Source organism: Nuphar pumila, chromosome 9, assembly GCF_984573655.1.
Source record: "Nuphar pumila chromosome 9, dmNupPumi1.hap1.1, whole genome shotgun sequence".
Taxonomy (NCBI): Eukaryota; Viridiplantae; Streptophyta; class Magnoliopsida; order Nymphaeales; family Nymphaeaceae; genus Nuphar; species Nuphar pumila.
This window is the reverse complement of record NC_143257.1, coordinates 38937361-38954720: the sequence shown is the minus strand read 5'-3', so window position 1 is coordinate 38954720 and position 17360 is coordinate 38937361. Positions and strand designations below refer to the sequence as shown.

General features: G+C 38.7%; 1 protein-coding gene across 4 annotated transcripts in view; it reads right to left on the bottom strand.

Annotated features, from left to right (window-relative positions):
* Positions 1–17360, bottom strand: part of LOC149828568 (histone-lysine N-methyltransferase) — a 98396-nt gene that overhangs the window by 39262 nt on the left and 41774 nt on the right. For 2 of the 4 annotated variants that reach the window (XM_090016887.1, XM_090016886.1), the window contains exons 5-6: positions 11697–11835; positions 9153–9203 (exon numbers count right to left, since the gene is read on the bottom strand). In XM_090016887.1, the coding sequence (XP_089873013.1) occupies positions 9153–9203; positions 11697–11835 (190 nt within the window). The remainder of the gene's footprint in view (positions 1–9152; positions 9204–11696; positions 11836–17360) is intronic. The other 2 variants (XM_090016889.1, XM_090016888.1) reach the window with 2 other exon arrangements.

Genomic DNA, 17360 nt, shown 5'->3' with positions numbered 1-17360 from the left:
GATTTTTTCTACTTTCTTGCCTGTTTTTTGAAAGGTTCGCAAGTTTGAAATTTTGGGGCGTTACATAGAAGGTGCTTGTTGTCTCAGTCTAAATGTCTAAATTTGCTTCTGACATTGTTTTTAGGTCTGGGATAACAGATGATAAAGAGAGTTTATACTCTCGAGATTGTCAATATGAAGATGCAAATTGATTTTGGAGAACCACTTGAAGATCCAACTCCTTATAAACTTAACAGGGCACTCTCTTACCATTCAATCACTAAACCGGATATTTCACATGTACACACAACTAGTCAATTTCAACACGCTCCTACCTTTGTCCACATGGGAGTTATTTTACGAATTATTAGATATATTAAAACCTCTATTTTTAGATGTCTTTTTTGTAAAAATGTCTACAAAGAGACAATACGCATATAAGTACAAATACTTTGGAAAAGATGTGCACAAAAGTACTTACACAACATTTGAACAAATACGAACAAAAGCGTAAAAATAAGCAAACATGCGCAAAGGCATGTATCTATTGAAAGAGGGAATGCTTGAGACTCTCAAGCTTGGGAAATACAATGGGGAAACACCCTTATTTATACAAGTGCTAAAGGGACCACCTTGGGGCTCCCAAAGGAGTCGTTGGGAGCCCCCAACCACTCTATTGGGAGGCCCCCAAGATGATGACAATGACGTAAAAAAAATAAAAATAGAAAAAGAAAAAAGAAAAAGGAAAGAAATAAAAAATGAAATACAAGCATATTCCAAGTGGAAATTGTAAGAAAATGACTTTGAATATATTAGGTTCAATAATGAACCAATACACATGCACATGAAGTGCGAATATACCCACTAAAGGAGAAAACACAAGCACATAATGTGCTAACATAAACCCACAAAGGGACAAAAATGCCTACAAGGCATAAGTTGATATTATTGAAAAGAGGAAGGGTGTAACACCCATTACATGGAGCTAAAGCTCCTCTAAAAGAGTAGAAAATACAAAGGAAAGAGCCCCTATTTATACACTCTCAAAGGGACCACCTTGGGGGCTCCCAAAGGAGACGTTGGAGAGCCCCCAACGGTCACATTTGTGACCGTTAGGGGCTCCCAACGTCTCCATTGGGAGGCCCCCAATATAGTACGAAAACCATAAATAAAAAAACAGAAAATAAAAGAAAAGAAATATTACAATGCATATTCCAATTGGAATATGCGTAAAATGATAAATTACAAGAATACCCTTAAGAGTATTTTAGGAAGAGAAAATATATATATTTAGAGATCATATAACAAATCATTTGAGTCCCCAAGGTGCCCATAACTCACCTCAACAACCATCTTTAATATGGTAAGTGGACAATCTAAAATGACATAAGGTGCCCATAACTCACCTCAACAACCATCTCTAATATAACAATAAGGTCATAAAAGGATTGATGCATCATATAACAACTTGTGATGGATAAAATAAGTGCCATAAAAGGCAAAAATACCTTTTCAACGAACATAATGACATAAAGAAATCATCTTGGGATAATCAAGAGAAGATAATCAAGCTTTTAACAAAGACATCACAAGAACCGTAATGGTTCGCAAAGAGAGCTTTAACACAATATCCAAGGAAAAGATATTCAAAAAATACTTGAAAATTTATAGAATTGGGATTAAATCCCATACAACAAATTTTAATATTCTTTGATTGTGATGAGATATGCGGAAACATACAAAGTGCCATAAGCATTTACAATGTTTTATAATGATTCAAAAGAATCAATATCTAAATTCATTACACTTTCACCAAAAGCAATGTGCATAAAAGCTCCACAATGTAGAAATGTCTACGAAGAGACAATACGCATACAAGCATAAATACTTTATAAAAGAAGTGCACAAAGACACTCTCACAATACTTGAACAAAATACGCAAAAAGCGTAAAAGTGGCAAACATGCAATAATGCATGTATTTCATAAAAAGGAACAAATGCTTGAGTCTCTCAAGCTTTAATTATGCAATTATATGCTTGATAAATGCAATTTAAGACAAAGAAGACCATATTATGGCCAATGTAGGCATCCTTAGAGATACAATCAAGAGGTTTTGAAACCTTATGTGAAAAATACAAACAAACATGTTTATAAAGTTGCATCATTAGAAGAAAAATCAAAAATTAATGAAATCTTTTATACCAAAGGATACAATAGATACACTATGCATTCTATATAGTGTGAGAAGATTTTAAAAGATCTTTCCTAATGAACACAATGGTTCATACAACATATTTATCATAAACAATTTTTCAAAATTCTTTAAATAAACCAAAACCATTGAGAGACTTTTAGGAGTTCATAAATATTTATCATTAACAAGAACTACTTAGGGTTCATAGAAAAAGAGGTAAACTACAAAGATTTAGATGTGAGAAATTCTCATACAAGAATTATATCAAAATATATATTTTTTTTTGTTTTCACAAAAAAATGCACTAAAAACCATACACAAGAGTTTTTAAGCAAAGATCATTAATTTAGCAAGAAATCATATATAAAAAGTTAACTTATAGGTTAATCACGAAATTCTTATGGAAAAATCATAAATCTCACATAATTGAAAAACAATTTTGCAAAACATAAATTACTATTATATGTGATGAGGAATCGATAAATATATAACCAAGAATTATATATTTGGACAATAAACAAGTTTACCAAATTTAAAAGGAGATATTTTAAAATATATGAACACGCGAAATGTGAAAGGAAATGATTCAACTATCAAAAACACTAACTGTGCAAAAAATAGTTTCATAATGCATAATATGTTAAGAAAAGAGATACATACCGAAAACTTCTAAAAAAAGAGAGGAACAATGAATACTTCACCATTTCTTGAGCACCACGCTTTCCGTTGCACCAAGAGACAACCCCATCGTAACCTTGCTCTGATACCATGTAAGGAAATGACTTTGAATATATTAGGTTCAATAATGAACTAATACACATGCACATGAAGTGCGAATATACCCACTAAAGGGGAAAACACAAGCACATAATGTGCTAACATAAACCCACAAAGGGACAAAAATGCCTATAAGGCATAAGTTGATATTATTGAAAAGAGGAAGGGTGTAACACCCATTACATGGAGCAAAACCTCCTCTACTTGTTGATGAACTGAGCCATTTTATGGTAATTATATGTTTTACGAGCATTGTTATGAGTGTTTGTCTTATTCAGTTGTTTTGTTTGGCTGACGGGTAGAGTTAGTTACCCTTCGCCCATAGAATCAACTGAATTGTCATATTTGCGCGTTCTCATGTGTCGTTTACACATGCTTTGAGGGCCTATTTGAGGATTGCAATATTCCTTGTGGCAATAACACGATGCGTAGGATATTATGCTTCTATGTGAAGTGATACGATGCACATTGCTGATATGCATGCTTGTGCCCATATTGTGGCTACCGACCCCGAGGCGGTCAATGGTTTAGAGCAGTCGATTATTGATGCATGCATCACTGAGGGGGGTGTCTGTCGAGCACCTGATCTCCAAAGGATTATCTGCGAGGGCGTGTATAATCAAGACCAGGTACCCAGCTAGAGTGGTAGATTCTCTGTGAGGATGTACATTGTCCACGAACGGGTAGCCGCAAAGACGACGAACTCCTGTGAGGAAGTGTATGGTCCAAGACCAGGTATACCATCTAGGGCGGAATTCCTTGTGAGGTTATACATGTCCCAGACCAGGTGATCCAGGCGTTGATCTTGTTGTTTGTATTAGTGGCTATCGACCCGAAGAGCGGTCATTTGTGTGGATGCATGTATCGCAATGATTTTCATTGGATATGGCATTTGTTAGGGACTGATCTCCCAAAGGTTTCGCTGTGAGGTTATACATTTTCCAGATCAGGTGACCTGACTAGAGTGGGAGATCTCTGTAAAGATGTACATTGTCCACGAACGGGTAGCCGCAAAGACGGTGAACTCCTGTGAGGAAGTGTAGGGTCCAAGATCAGGTATACCCTCTAGGGCGGTAATTCCTTGTCCGGTCGTATATCTCTCGGACCGAACGATCCGACGTGGATCTTGTGTTTTTGCTTACCATAAAAAGTTATGGTGAGCTGTGACGATCTTCGGAGATTGTTTGTGATAGCCAACTATGAATTCATAGTTTCGGCTTTCTGTTTTAGCATGATTACATGCTTGACTCAGGTGTGAGAATCAGATCGTTAGCGATTTGAGTTAGTGATCATGTTTTGGACCTTCTACGTAAGGGTGAGCTTTTCTGAGAAGGTATGACGCCTTAGTGCGTCATAACTGGTGACGGTTAGCCGCGTAAGACTTTGAGAGATGAAGATAGATTAAGGTCGTTCAGGACAAAGCGTTGGTTAGAAGTAGCGAGTGACAAACTATGTCCTGGTAGTGATTATATGCAGAGACCTCATTCTAGGAACGAGGACAAGCTTGTTGCGTAGTAGTTCACAGCTTACGATCAAATGGATCGTATGTTGCGTTGGTCAGTTGAACTGCTTACTTGCTTTGAACTGCGTACTTGCCTTGAACTGCTTACTGTTTGCCCTGCTTACGCGCTTGCACTCCTTACTCGCTTGCACTGCTGACTCGCTTGTATTACTTACGTGTTTGCACTATTCACCTGCTCGCATTGCTTACCTGTTTAACTGCATATCTGCTTTAAACTGTGTAACATACTGAATTAAATGTACTTAATTCAGTTTCCTGTTAGTCTCTCTTGTGCACCTACTAGTTTTTCGCGAAACTAACCCATTCTATGGGTACAGGTGATGTTTAGGTACTCTACAGGCGATGGCGCGATTGCAAGATGGCCTCAAGACTTCTTCCTGCTCTTAGCTCGCGTCCTGTACGCTTGGGTTTGTATCGGATTTCCCTTAGGATATCTGAATTTTTGTGCGTTTTGATTCTTTTAGCTAACGTGCCCAGAGTTGTCAGCTTGCCTTATGATTTATCAAAGAAAAATCTTCAGCTGATTTCATAAACCAACTCTGAAGGAAAGAGATATTTCTAGTCTCTTGCCTGTTTTTTCTGAAAAGGTTCGCAAGTTTGAAATTTGGGGCGTTACATGAACTCTGTAATAAATTTGTTTCCTTTTCGCATGGATTGGAATTGCCACTTGAGTTGCAAAGCCCGAGATTCGGAAACTTGAGAAAAGGAATGAGCTAATCCATTCCACAACTCGGCAGCAGATTGATAATCAGAAATAGTTTGTAAAACGCGATCAGAAAGTATGGAAGTTATGTAAGCAACTAATGTCTGATCCCGTTGTACCCATATGTCATAAGCAGGATTGGTGGTTCGAAGTTGACTCACCTTCCCATCTTCACCTGTTATTTCTTGCATGATATGTGTAGGTAGAGCGGGTGATCGCCCATTTAGATGCCCATAAAGACCATGACTGCGAATAAAAGGCACAATCTGACGTTTCCAAAGTAAGTAGTTATCATGAGATATGAGGTGAGTAAGAAAACTAAGGTTCAACTTGGAATCCATGGATTATATGAAGAATGAGAAGCCAAACTGTTCTAACAGTGTATTGAAGAGAAAACAGCAATTGTTGTGTGCTGAAAATAATATCAGCACACACATTACACAGAGAAAAAGAAACAGCAATGTTGCTGCGTGTTGAAAATAATATCAGCACACACGTTACACAGAGAAAAGGAAACAGCAATGTTGTTGTGTGCTGAAAATAATATCAGCACACACGTTACACAGAGAAAAGGAAACAACAATGTTGTTGTGTGCTGAAAATGATATCAGCACACACGTTACACAAAGAAAAGGAAACAGCAATGCTATGTGCTGAAAACAATATCAGCGCACACGTTACACAGATGAATAGTAACGTGCAAACCAGAAATAAAAGAAAGAATCAAAAATATTTTGGGGAGAAAAACAAAAACTCGGCAGACTGAAACAGGATGTTAAGACGTGCGTACCAAAAATATTGAGAATGAGAAGAATCAAAAAGGGAAACTAGAATGACGTGAAATCAGATTAAGAAAATGAGAAATAAATAAATCTGATTAAGGGAAACAAGACAGAAATAAAGCCTACGTCCTTTTAACGCACGTGCTGGTCCTTATAGGTCTTCTAGATGATTGATTTCCGCGCATGTGCTCTGATACCATGTCAGAAATATCGACCTGCAAGTGTTAAAGGTGAGGTAAAGAGAGAGGAGAGAGAGAAGAGAAGAGAGGAGATAGAAGAGAGAAGTCGGCGGCAATAGGGTTTTCCCTCTTTTACTTATTATTTATAAGTGTTGTACAGGGTATGACATTACACAAGAAATAAAAATAAATTACAAACATGCCACCACCCACGCATCCCAAGATGGATCCTTGGAATGTGGTGCGGGTCGGATCCATGATCCAAAACTAACAGAAAGGGGTATAGCTCATCAATAGGAGCCTCAACAGAAGTGTTTCACAAAGATGTAATGTTTCTCAAACTTTACTTTTGACATTCTTTATCTTTTGAAACAGCCAACAGCTTGTGCCAACATTTACAGTCTTCCCCTACCTTGGGGAGTTGCAAGCTTGCTGGCGCCTGTGGGTGTAAACGATTGACGGCTCGGGTCGCGGAGCGCGAGCAGGATTTGTCGTACGAGCTGCAAAAGCGACAATCTTTGCAAGCTAACACCAAAAATAGAAGGTCGGGAGCACCGTCACTGACCTAACGTGAAGGAAGCAGAGGCAGGGGCATCGTTCCCTTGCGCACCTGCTATAAGCACAAGAAGCAGGGGCAGGGGCTGCGAGCCCCTGCTAACCTGCTGTCACCAAACTACAAGGTGGCAGGGGGTTGCACCCCTGCCCTAAGAAAGCGAGGGCATGCAGGATTGCGCCCCTACCTGACAAAGTAGAAGAGATGCCCCTGCCTGTGAACAACAAAGGGGAGGTAGAGGGCTTTGCCCCTGTCTGTCGAGCATGCAAGGAGGCAGGGACTTGTCCCCTGCCTGGCGATTATGCGAATAGGCAGGGGGCGAAGCCCCTGCCTGATGCCCGGGAAGAGAAAGGGGGCTCTGCCCCTACCAGCCGAAAAGCAAAGAGGCAGGGGCTAGGCCCCTGCCCATTAGCCACAAAGGGGGACGCAAGGGGCTTCGCCCCTGCCTGCCGAATACGCAAAGAGGCAGCGGCCTGACCAATGCCTGACGAACACACAAACAGGCAGGGGGCGAAGCCCCTGCCTGACGCCAGAAAAGAGGGAGCAAGGAGAGGGCTCGACCCCTCCCCTGCCAGAAAAGGGGAGCAGGGAGGGGCTCGACCCCCCTCCCCTACCGTAACAGGGAGCAGGGAGGGGCTCGACCCCTCTCCTGAACAACGGGGGTGTAGGGAGGGGCTCGACCCCTCCCCTGTCGGAAAAAGGGGAGCAGGGAGGGGCTCCACCCCCTCCCCTACCGTCAAAGGGTGCACAGGGAGGGCTCGACCCCTCCCCTGCCAAAAGGAGACGTAGGGAGGGGAGCCGACCCCTCTCCCGCCTACAGAGACATCGGGAGGGGGCTGAGCCCCTCCCTCACAAAACACATTGCAGGGAGGGGGCTCTGCCCCTCCCCTGCGATTTAAGGCAGTAAGGAGGGGGCTTTGCCCCTCCCTTGCGATCGAGGGAGGCAGGGAGGTGGCTCAACCCCTCCCTGCGCAAACGGAGAGTGAGGGAGAGAGAGACGGAAAGAAAAGGAGAAAAAGGACGAGGGTGCATACCTGAAGGTCGGCGAAGGGAGCTTGCCAGAGGGGGTCGCTGGTGGCGGTGAGGTTGCCGGCGCGAAGTAAAAGGGTAGAGGGAGTACAGAGAAGACGAGAACGGGAGAGCAGAGGGGAAGGAGGCTTCGAGAAACCTCCCCCCTTTGCCTTGTTGTCTTTAAAAGGCACGAGGGAGGCGGTGCCTCCATTGGGTCCGGGTCTGGATTCGACCCGAATCCAAGTTATTTTTTTTTTCGGGTTTTACACTGTTGGTGCCCCTTTCCTTGACCCATCGATTATATGATCATCGAGAGTCCGCTTGCGATCATCACAGGGCCTGCAGAAAATGAGATTCAGGTTGTTTCCCCCCAAGACCGAACGCATTTAGCATATCTCAATCTAAAATTTAGAAAACGATATCTATCACATCTAGTCCCCATGCCTCAATTCTGATCTTTTGAGCTTCGACAGAGCATTCTATGCTCTGAGGAAGTTTCTGGATTGGACCACTTTCCAGCCACCCCTTTTTTCTGTAGTCGAGCCCCCCTCTTGTGCTCCCCTTCCTTCCTCAAAGATCAGTGGATTAATAAAGAAGGAAAAGAAAGTGAGCTGCCCACCCCGCAATCATCTAGTACACACTACGGAATGGTTCAGATGAACGCGTTAACCTCCCGTGATTCTAGTGAATTCATGTTGATGCAGTCTCTTAAGGTTCTTGCAAGGGCCAAGAAGAAGTTTTGAATGATATTCCAATCGCCCTTGCACAATTTTCCCATTTTTTCAACTTGTCGCTTAAATCTTTCAAAAAACCATTGTTTACCGTTATGCTTTGTCGCCATTTTATCCCCCATACAATCCTGTCAACCAGTAGTAACTTGCGAATCTTCCTCAGTCATTCTCCTTCCTCGCTTGACCTTTGATTCATTGCTTTCGCTTGGTACATACCAATAGGTGCTGGGACACACTGCTGGCATGCTCGAGGCCTAGGGCCGAGCGTTGGGAAACTTACCATCCCATGGCACAAGCCGCACAACTCCGGCAACAAAATCTTCCTCATGTCTTGTTCAAAAAGTAGAGTAGACTTTTTATACATGTTTTAACAACTTGTAATAAACACAAATGAAAATGCATCAGCAAAATTGCAAAGCCGACATATCCCCAACAACAAATGCTTATGCAGGTTTTAAAAACTAGTAATAAAGAGACTTGTGTTTAGATTTAACTGAATCCAAACAGCCCAATTTGGGATTTATCTTATATTTGGATGCAGATTCAGTTTGAGCATTTTTACATTTGACTCCAACTCTGATCACAAATCCGAATCTGATTAATAAAAATCCAATTAGTTGGATTTGGTATGACCTACATCCAAACCAAATCCAAACTGATTACATCCACCCGCACGCGCGCACACACACAGAGAGAGAGAGAGAGAGAGAGAGAGAGAACCTCAAAGGGCCTAATGGAAGCCATAGAATATCCCATCGAAAAGTTGGCAGCCTGAAAAATAAAGGAATAATTTTAATTTGAAAACAAATAAAGAAAGCATTGGATCCAGAAAATAGGAAACCTAAGAGCTGTTTCCAAAGAACTATTTTCTAAAGAAAACCATTGTAGTGGTCATCATCAACGCATAGGTTATTGGAAACTGTTAAGTTAGCCAACTTCAGATTGGTTTCACTAAGCATTCCTTTTAGCTAGTCTGGCAATATACAAAAAAATCCTACAGTTAAATTAAGAATATGTATATGGATGGTTATTCTCTTCTTTTAGTACTCTGTACAATCAAAACTTAGCAGTCGTTCGAGACTACATTTTGATATTTTGGACCCAAGAAAGGCAACTTACTCAACTTGCTCAAATGGAGCTTAAACCATGTGGAATATAAATGTAATGCAACATGGGGCAGGCACACACACACATGCACACCACACACACACAAACCATACACACACGTACATGCACACCAAACACACATATGCCATATGCATAAGCACACACACACCCACACATACATATTATGTACATCCAAAATTTTTAATCTCAATTAATAAAGCATGAATTTCAACTTAAGTGACAAATTCTTGAACAACAATTCTGAGCCACTATGAGTGATAATGTAATGTTATCAGTTGTTGTAACACATCCAAAATTTTAACCTGACTTATTGTTTAAATATTGAAATTTCGAGACCAATTATTTTTTTGATAAGTATAAGTAAATTGGAAACAATTTTAAAAAATAGTTAAAGACTTTGGGCGGGGTTACACTAAAGGTAACAATCAAATTAAAATGTACGAGATATACACATTTCAAACCACGTACAATATAAGACTGAAATATGAAGAGTTTTAATTTCATTTCAAACTCTTGGCCGAGCTCGGCGAGTGCCGAGTTAGAAAAAATGGAGGGGACCAAGCTCACTCGAGCGAGTGAGCCGGTTCATCCTCAACTGAATCGAGCTCGGTTCAGCAAACAGAGGAAAAAGGATGGGGTGGGCTCGGCCACTAGGCCGAGCCTAACCCCAACCCGAAAAACACAATGGGCTGGGGTGGGCTCGACAACCTTGCCGAGCCCGGCCCCATCCCGAAACTCAAAGGGTTGGGGTGGGCTCGGCAACCTGGCCGAGCCCGGCCCCACCCTGTAAATATATATGGGTCTCGACTAATGGATCCAGGACCATGTCCAAATCCAAATTGATCTCTCTCTCTCTCTCTCTCTCTCTCTCTCTATATATATATATATATATATATATATATATATATATATATATATATATATATATATTCTACCACTTCAAGTCGCGAAAAATATGTATTTATCTAACAAAATCATATTTATCAAGTTTAAAAATTGGGAAAATTCCAAGAGATATTACACATGGATATTTTTGAACAATGATATTTTGGACAAACTACTACAAGAAAAGAAAAATCCAAAAAATATCACCATGCTTTCAAACATAGTCACAATTATCAGCGATAATACTACTGTAAATTCATGAAACGATATTAAAGGCAAAATCTTATGATATTTGAAATTTGTGATAATATCACAGTATTATCGTAATATCATGATATTATCACTTTTTCTTTTTTACGCCTTTTCTATATCTTAAATATGTTTTCCTTCCTTTTATTATGTGTATTTTATTATTTAAAAATGTTATTTCTTACTTAATTCTGTTACTTTTATATTTTTTAAGTGCCATGACTTTCCCAAGATTTATCAATTAAACCTATATTATATGAGAAATTGCCTTGCTGAGACACAGCCGAGACCGATATTTGTGACTATGCTTTCAAAATATCACAGTTTCCAATTATTTTTGGATTTATCAATAATATCATGAAATATCCATAAGTTTTAACAAGACGATTTTTCATTATTTCCTTCTTTTCTCATATTTTGACTGTATTTTATACATGTTTCTACTAAAGGAACAAATATTTTGAAAGTCTCCCAACATATTCCACTACAAGAAACTATCCAAGAAGATGTTATTGACATAGGTTCTGACAAGTGAAAAAGATGAAGAATCAAAGCATTCATTTACACAAAAGATCTTGTGAGAGTTCTAACAAGTGAAAGTGATAAAAAACCAAAACATTCTTGTGTGTAAAAGATCTTGTAAGAATTGGAAATCAGGAGAGAGATATCATTTACATAGATGATCACAGGGACACATTTTCTTTAGTTTGTTCCAAACTTTCAATGATGAAATTGTTGACTACTTTCCTAATCAAGAAAAATTTTCAGTTTTTATATTTAGATGAAGATTCTACATTTTGTTGAACTGAAAAAGAAGATACATATAGCTTGCAGATAGAGTATGTCTTGCACATAGAGTCACAGTCAATATTTCCTATAAAGAACCAACTGCACGAATGAGATACTTCTCAGGTAGGTAATTAAAACAATGACACAAGTAATGCACGTAACATGGGATATGACCATAAGACAGCCAACAAAAAAGACAAGTTGTAAACATACCTTAACATGTGATATAACCAGAAAATAGCCAACAAAAGGCCTGTGAATAACGAATAATGAATCCAGCGGTGATGAGGAAACCTATCATACTGAATTAGGCCATTAATAGCCAAAAGGAAAGCTAACACTGCCACAGAATCTGTAGAAGTTAAACTGCATCAATCTCATATAATATACACAAGTTCATAAAAAATAGAGTGAAAATACAATTGTTATATACATGTATAGAATATCCTTTCAGATCATTCAGTATTTTTTTATACAAACTCCATGAGAAATAACAATAGTCGCCAATTATTTCAGATGTTATTTGTGGTTGGATGTTGTTTATTTTTTTATAAGAAGAGAAATAATAATAAGAAGAAGGAGGAGGAGAATCGTTCACTACTCACTCTTTCTCACTAAAAGACAAAATACATTGAGTTTACAACATTTAATGAAAATATACAAGAATACCCCTATAAACAATAATATGTACATAGAAAGGAGTAGCACACCAACTGTAAAACACATATTATACACTTCATAACTGTAATACCCATGAATTTTCTGACAGTTTTTAAATGAAATAAATACCAAATTTTGTGCATTTATGGCTCGAATTTAGTTCTTAATTTATCTTAAATTAATGCGGAATTTAATCCAGCAATGTTGTTAATTTAATGTTCAATTTGGAGTTGGATCTAAATTGGACATTTCAAAAGGATTCAATTTGGACCTAGATCCATAAGGTGAGTCGCCCCTCTACTGGGCCCCACCCGGATCCAATTGCCAAGTGGCACTAGAACTATTATGTCCGAATTCGGACAAGATCAGGATGGGACATTTCTCACTCTCTCACTCTCTCTCTTAGGTGGAACTCAGGTAAAGTAAAAAAAGCAAAAACCTAACAAATTTCTCGTGAAGTCGCAATTTGAATTTTAAACTAATTAACTCTGTGGTTAAATTAACTACAAAGGTAAAAAGGAAAAAAAGAGAAGTTACTCAGGAATTAAACCACTCACACACGGTTTTGGAGTGGGTCCCACCTTGGGCATGTGAATAGGCTAGGTGGCACGAATTCTTAGGTAACTATCTTGTTGAGATTAAGAGGTTTTAAGTTTAAGTTTTCTTAAAAGTAGGCTATTTGATATTTCTTGTTTAATAAGGGACTTGTATGTCATTTTTTATATTGGCCTCTCTCTATCTAGCATAGAGATTAGCCCTAATCAAATAACGAGTTTACATTCTTTCTCAGCCGATCTCTCTCTCTCTCTCTCTCTCTCTCTCTCTCTCTCTCTCTCTCTGCCTCGGCTCCTGTTGACTCCAATAAAGTTCTCCACATGGTATCAGAGCAGCTGGTCTTGGGAACGTGAGCACAGGTTCTCTGCAACAAAGGTGTGTGTCACGTGTTCTGTCTGCACCAAAGCTCGAGTAAAGAAATAAAAAGGTGCGAGCTTTTTTTTGTTGCATAGATCTGATAACAGATCTGGTGTTTGACAAATGTCTGAAATGAAATGGGGATCTTCGAAACACGAGCTTTGATTAACAAGAGCAAGTGTCAAGAATGACACTAAAGCATAACCCTTAAAAAGGGTATAATTGGAAACAAAATAAAAATAAAAATGTATTCTTTATTGATATGAAAAACCAATTGCTTAAGAAGCATTGGAGTAAAATACAAGAGGGGCTGCACCCCTTTATATACACAGCTGAAAGAGGACTCAATAGAGCTGTTGGGCACAGTCCAACAGCTCTATTTAGAGCTGTTGGAATGTGTCAGTCCAACAGCTCTATTAAGAGCTGTTGGACTGTGTCAGTCCAACAGCTCTATTGCTAGTCAAGTCTAGACAGGACTTGACTAGCAACAGTCATTCTAGTTCAAACTGAACTAGATGACATAAAGACAAAAAATAAAAATAAAGGAAAAAAAATACAGAAAAGAAAGAAATTAAAAATGTATTTATATATATATATAATAATATAATATTATTATATATACATATATGTACAGTTTTACATTTTAACACTCCCCCTCAAACTTACGGTACAATGAGCGAAAGTTTGTCTAAGAGAAAGTGAAATCGAGGAGCAGCGAGAGGCTTTGTAAAGAGGTCTGCTAACTGATATTCTGAAGTGACATATGGCAGATCAATTATCCCGTGTAGATATTCCTCTCTGACGTAGTGACAATCCATTTCGATGTGTTTGGTGCGTTCGTGGAATGTTCTGTTACTGGCAATGTAGATCGCACTTTTGTTGTCACAACACATTTGTGAAGCCTTTGTTGCTTCAACTCCCATGTCAGCAAGCAGTCGTCGGAGCCAAACTACTTCCATGGTCGTGGTTGCCATGGCTCTGTATTCAGCTTCGGTGGATGAGAGAGATACCTTCTGCTGCTTTTTACACCTCCACGAGATTAATGATTCCCCTAAAAAGACACAAAAGCCAGTGGTTGAGTGTCTGTTATTGGGATCACCTCCCCAATCAGCATCAGTATATGCAATTAAATCAAGAGAAGAGGAGGAAGATAAGAAAAGTCCTCGTGAAAGAGAGGACTTGATGTATCTGATAATACGCATGACTGCTCCCATATGAACAGAAGTAGGAGCATGTTGAAATTGACTTGCTGTATGAACAGCATGTGCTATATCTGGTCTGGTAATGGATAGATAGGAAAGTGCCCCGACAAGCTGTCTGTAAGGAGTAGGGTCTGCAAGAAGTTCTCCATCATCAATCTTCATTTTAACATTAACAACTTCTGGAGTGTCAACTTTCTTATCATCAGTAATACCAGACCTGAAAACAATATCAAAAGCAAATTTAGTCTGAGATAATAAATATCCTCTAGGAGAATAAGCAACTTCAATGCCTAAAAAATATCTCAACAAGCCCAAATCAGTCATTTCAAAATGAGATTTAAGAAGTGTTTTGATTGTTTCAACTCCTGTTTATCGCTTCCGGTGATGATCATATCATCCACATAGAGAAGAAGCACAATGATCCCTGCATCAGAATTCTTAATAAACAAAGCAGTGTCAGTTAAACAGAATTGAAAACCAATATCAATCATAACACGACTAAACCTATCATACCAAGCTTTTGGTGCTTGTTTAAGTCCATAAAGAGCTTTTTCTAAGCGAAGGACTTTACCCTTAGGAATACTTAGACCAGGAGGGGGTTCCATATATACTTCTTCAACTAGCTTTCCATTTAAAAAAGCATTTTTGACATCCATTTGAAAAATAGACCATTTTTTGATAGAAGCTAAGGCAATTAAGGTTCGGACAGTAGTCATACGAGCCACCGGAGCAAAGGTTTCTTCATAATCAATCCCATATTCTTGGGCATAACCTTTGGCTACTAAACGGGCTTTATATCTTTCAAGAGTACCATCACTCTTGGTTTTAATTTTATAAACCCATCGACATCCTATAGTTTTCTTCCCTGGAGGAAGATCTTGAATATTCCATGTAGAAGCCTTTTCAAGTGCATCTAATTCAACTTTCATGGCTTCTATCCATTTGATATCATTTTTTGCTTGAAAATATGTGGATGGTTCTTCATATGAGTGAATTAATGCAATAACTGCCCTATATGTGGGTGAGAAAGACTCATATGATACAAACTTTTCTGGAGGCCTCGAGATTCGGGATGATTGTCTAGTTGGAATGTTAGAATATTTCTCAAGTGCACATGGAGTATTAGACTCTTGTCGCCTGGAATATTGAATACTAGTATCTCTATGAACTTCTTCATTTTCAACATTAAGATCAATAATTCTTGGATCATCATCAAAGTTACAATCAAGGTCATATTCATCAGTGTTGATGTTAGATCTAGCAAAAAGGAGTACTCAGTGACGTCTTTTAATTTTCTAAAATCAAAGAAGCTCTCCTTTTCAAGAAAGGAAACATTTCTAGACACATATAGTTTATTATTTTTGAAGTCAAAACATCTATAACCTTTCTGGTTTTCAGCATATCCTAAAAAGGCACAGGGAATCGCACGAGGGGAAAGTTTATCATTTTTGTCAGTAAATATGAAACATTTGCACCCAAATATTCTTAATCTAGAGTAGTCTGGAGAAATGTTCATAAGTTTTTCAATGGGAGTGATATTTTGTAACGAAGAAGATGGCATCCTATTAATGAGATAGGTGGCAGTTAAGGCAGCTTCTGCCCAAAAGTCTTTAGGGACTTGATTTGCTATTAATAAAGTTCTAGTGGTTTCTATAATATGGCGATGTTTTCGTTCTGCCAGTCCATTTTGTTGAGGTGTATAAGGACAAGATCTTTGATGTGTGATGCCATGCAATTTAAGATAATTTTGAAAATCTGTGGATAAAAACTCTCCCCCTGAATCTGTGCGAAAAATAGTAATATCATTTTGAAATTTGTTTTTAACCATATTATGAAAAGTTTGAAAGTATGAAAATACTTCAGACTTATGTTTGAGAAAGTACATCCACGTATGTCGGGAGAAATCATCGACAAAAATAACATAGTAAACAAATCCTCCTTTAGAAATTACTGGTGCAGGACCCCAAACATCCGAGTGTATTAATTCAAGTGGTCTTGAAGAGAAAAAGGTTCTGTTCTGAAATGGTAATCTTTTCATTTTGCCGAGAATACAATCTTTACAATCAAATGATTCAGAGTTACAAAATTTTCCTAGATTTGGAAAATGTTGGATTTTGGCTATATGTGGGTGACCAAGTCTCTTATGCCACAGTTCCAACTCTATTTTTTGAATATTATAACAAAAAGCTTTCTTCGGCATTTCCAAAAAATCCATGTAATAGAGTCCTCCTTCTCTATGGCCTTCCCCAATCAGCTTGCCTGACTGGCGATCCTGTACCCAACAACCATGAGAAGAAAAAGAAATATTACACCCATAATCAGAAATTTGAGATACAGATAAAAGATTTAAATTTAATTTGGGAACATGTCTAATTTCTGGAATAAAAAAAAATTTTGTTTTATAAATTTTTTCAAAATCTCTTATTCCTTCTATTTCAAGAGAAGTCCCATCAGCAGTAAAGACCTTTGACACACTTGTTTTATTGTTAACACATTTGGATAGACTTTGATTATTTGGGGTCATATGAAAAGATGCACCGGAGTCAAGAAGCCAAGGAATTTTACCTAAATCAGAAAAAGATGAGGCTGCTGCGCCGGTTGAAGCTTCAGATGAGGAAGAGGCACCTTTGATGAGAGGCTGAAGGATCTCCATTAGTTGGGCCAGGGAAACTGGTGCATCCTGATCTTTAGGCTCCGATCCAGCAATTGCAGCTCTTTTTTCTCTCAGCTCCTTAAGTTTGGGACATTGTGGCCTGTAGTGTCCCGGTTCATGACAGTGATGACAAATAACTTTCTTCTTATCATAGTCACCATTTTGTCGGTTAAAGTGAGGAGGCCTATATGATCGAACATGATTCCCTGGTCTAGACACGGCTAAAACGGAATCATCTTCAATTTTTAAAGAACCTTTCCGGAGACGATTTTCTTCCATTGTTAACTCTTCAATAGTTTCAACAATAGAAGGAATTTTTCCCCGGTGAAGTAGGGCCGATTTAGTGGTTTCAAATTCCGGCCTTAATCCAGTGATAAACTGGTAAAAATGTTCAACATCGAGTTGTTTCTGACGAAGCTCGATGTCTTCGGCACAATGCCACTTTGGTTC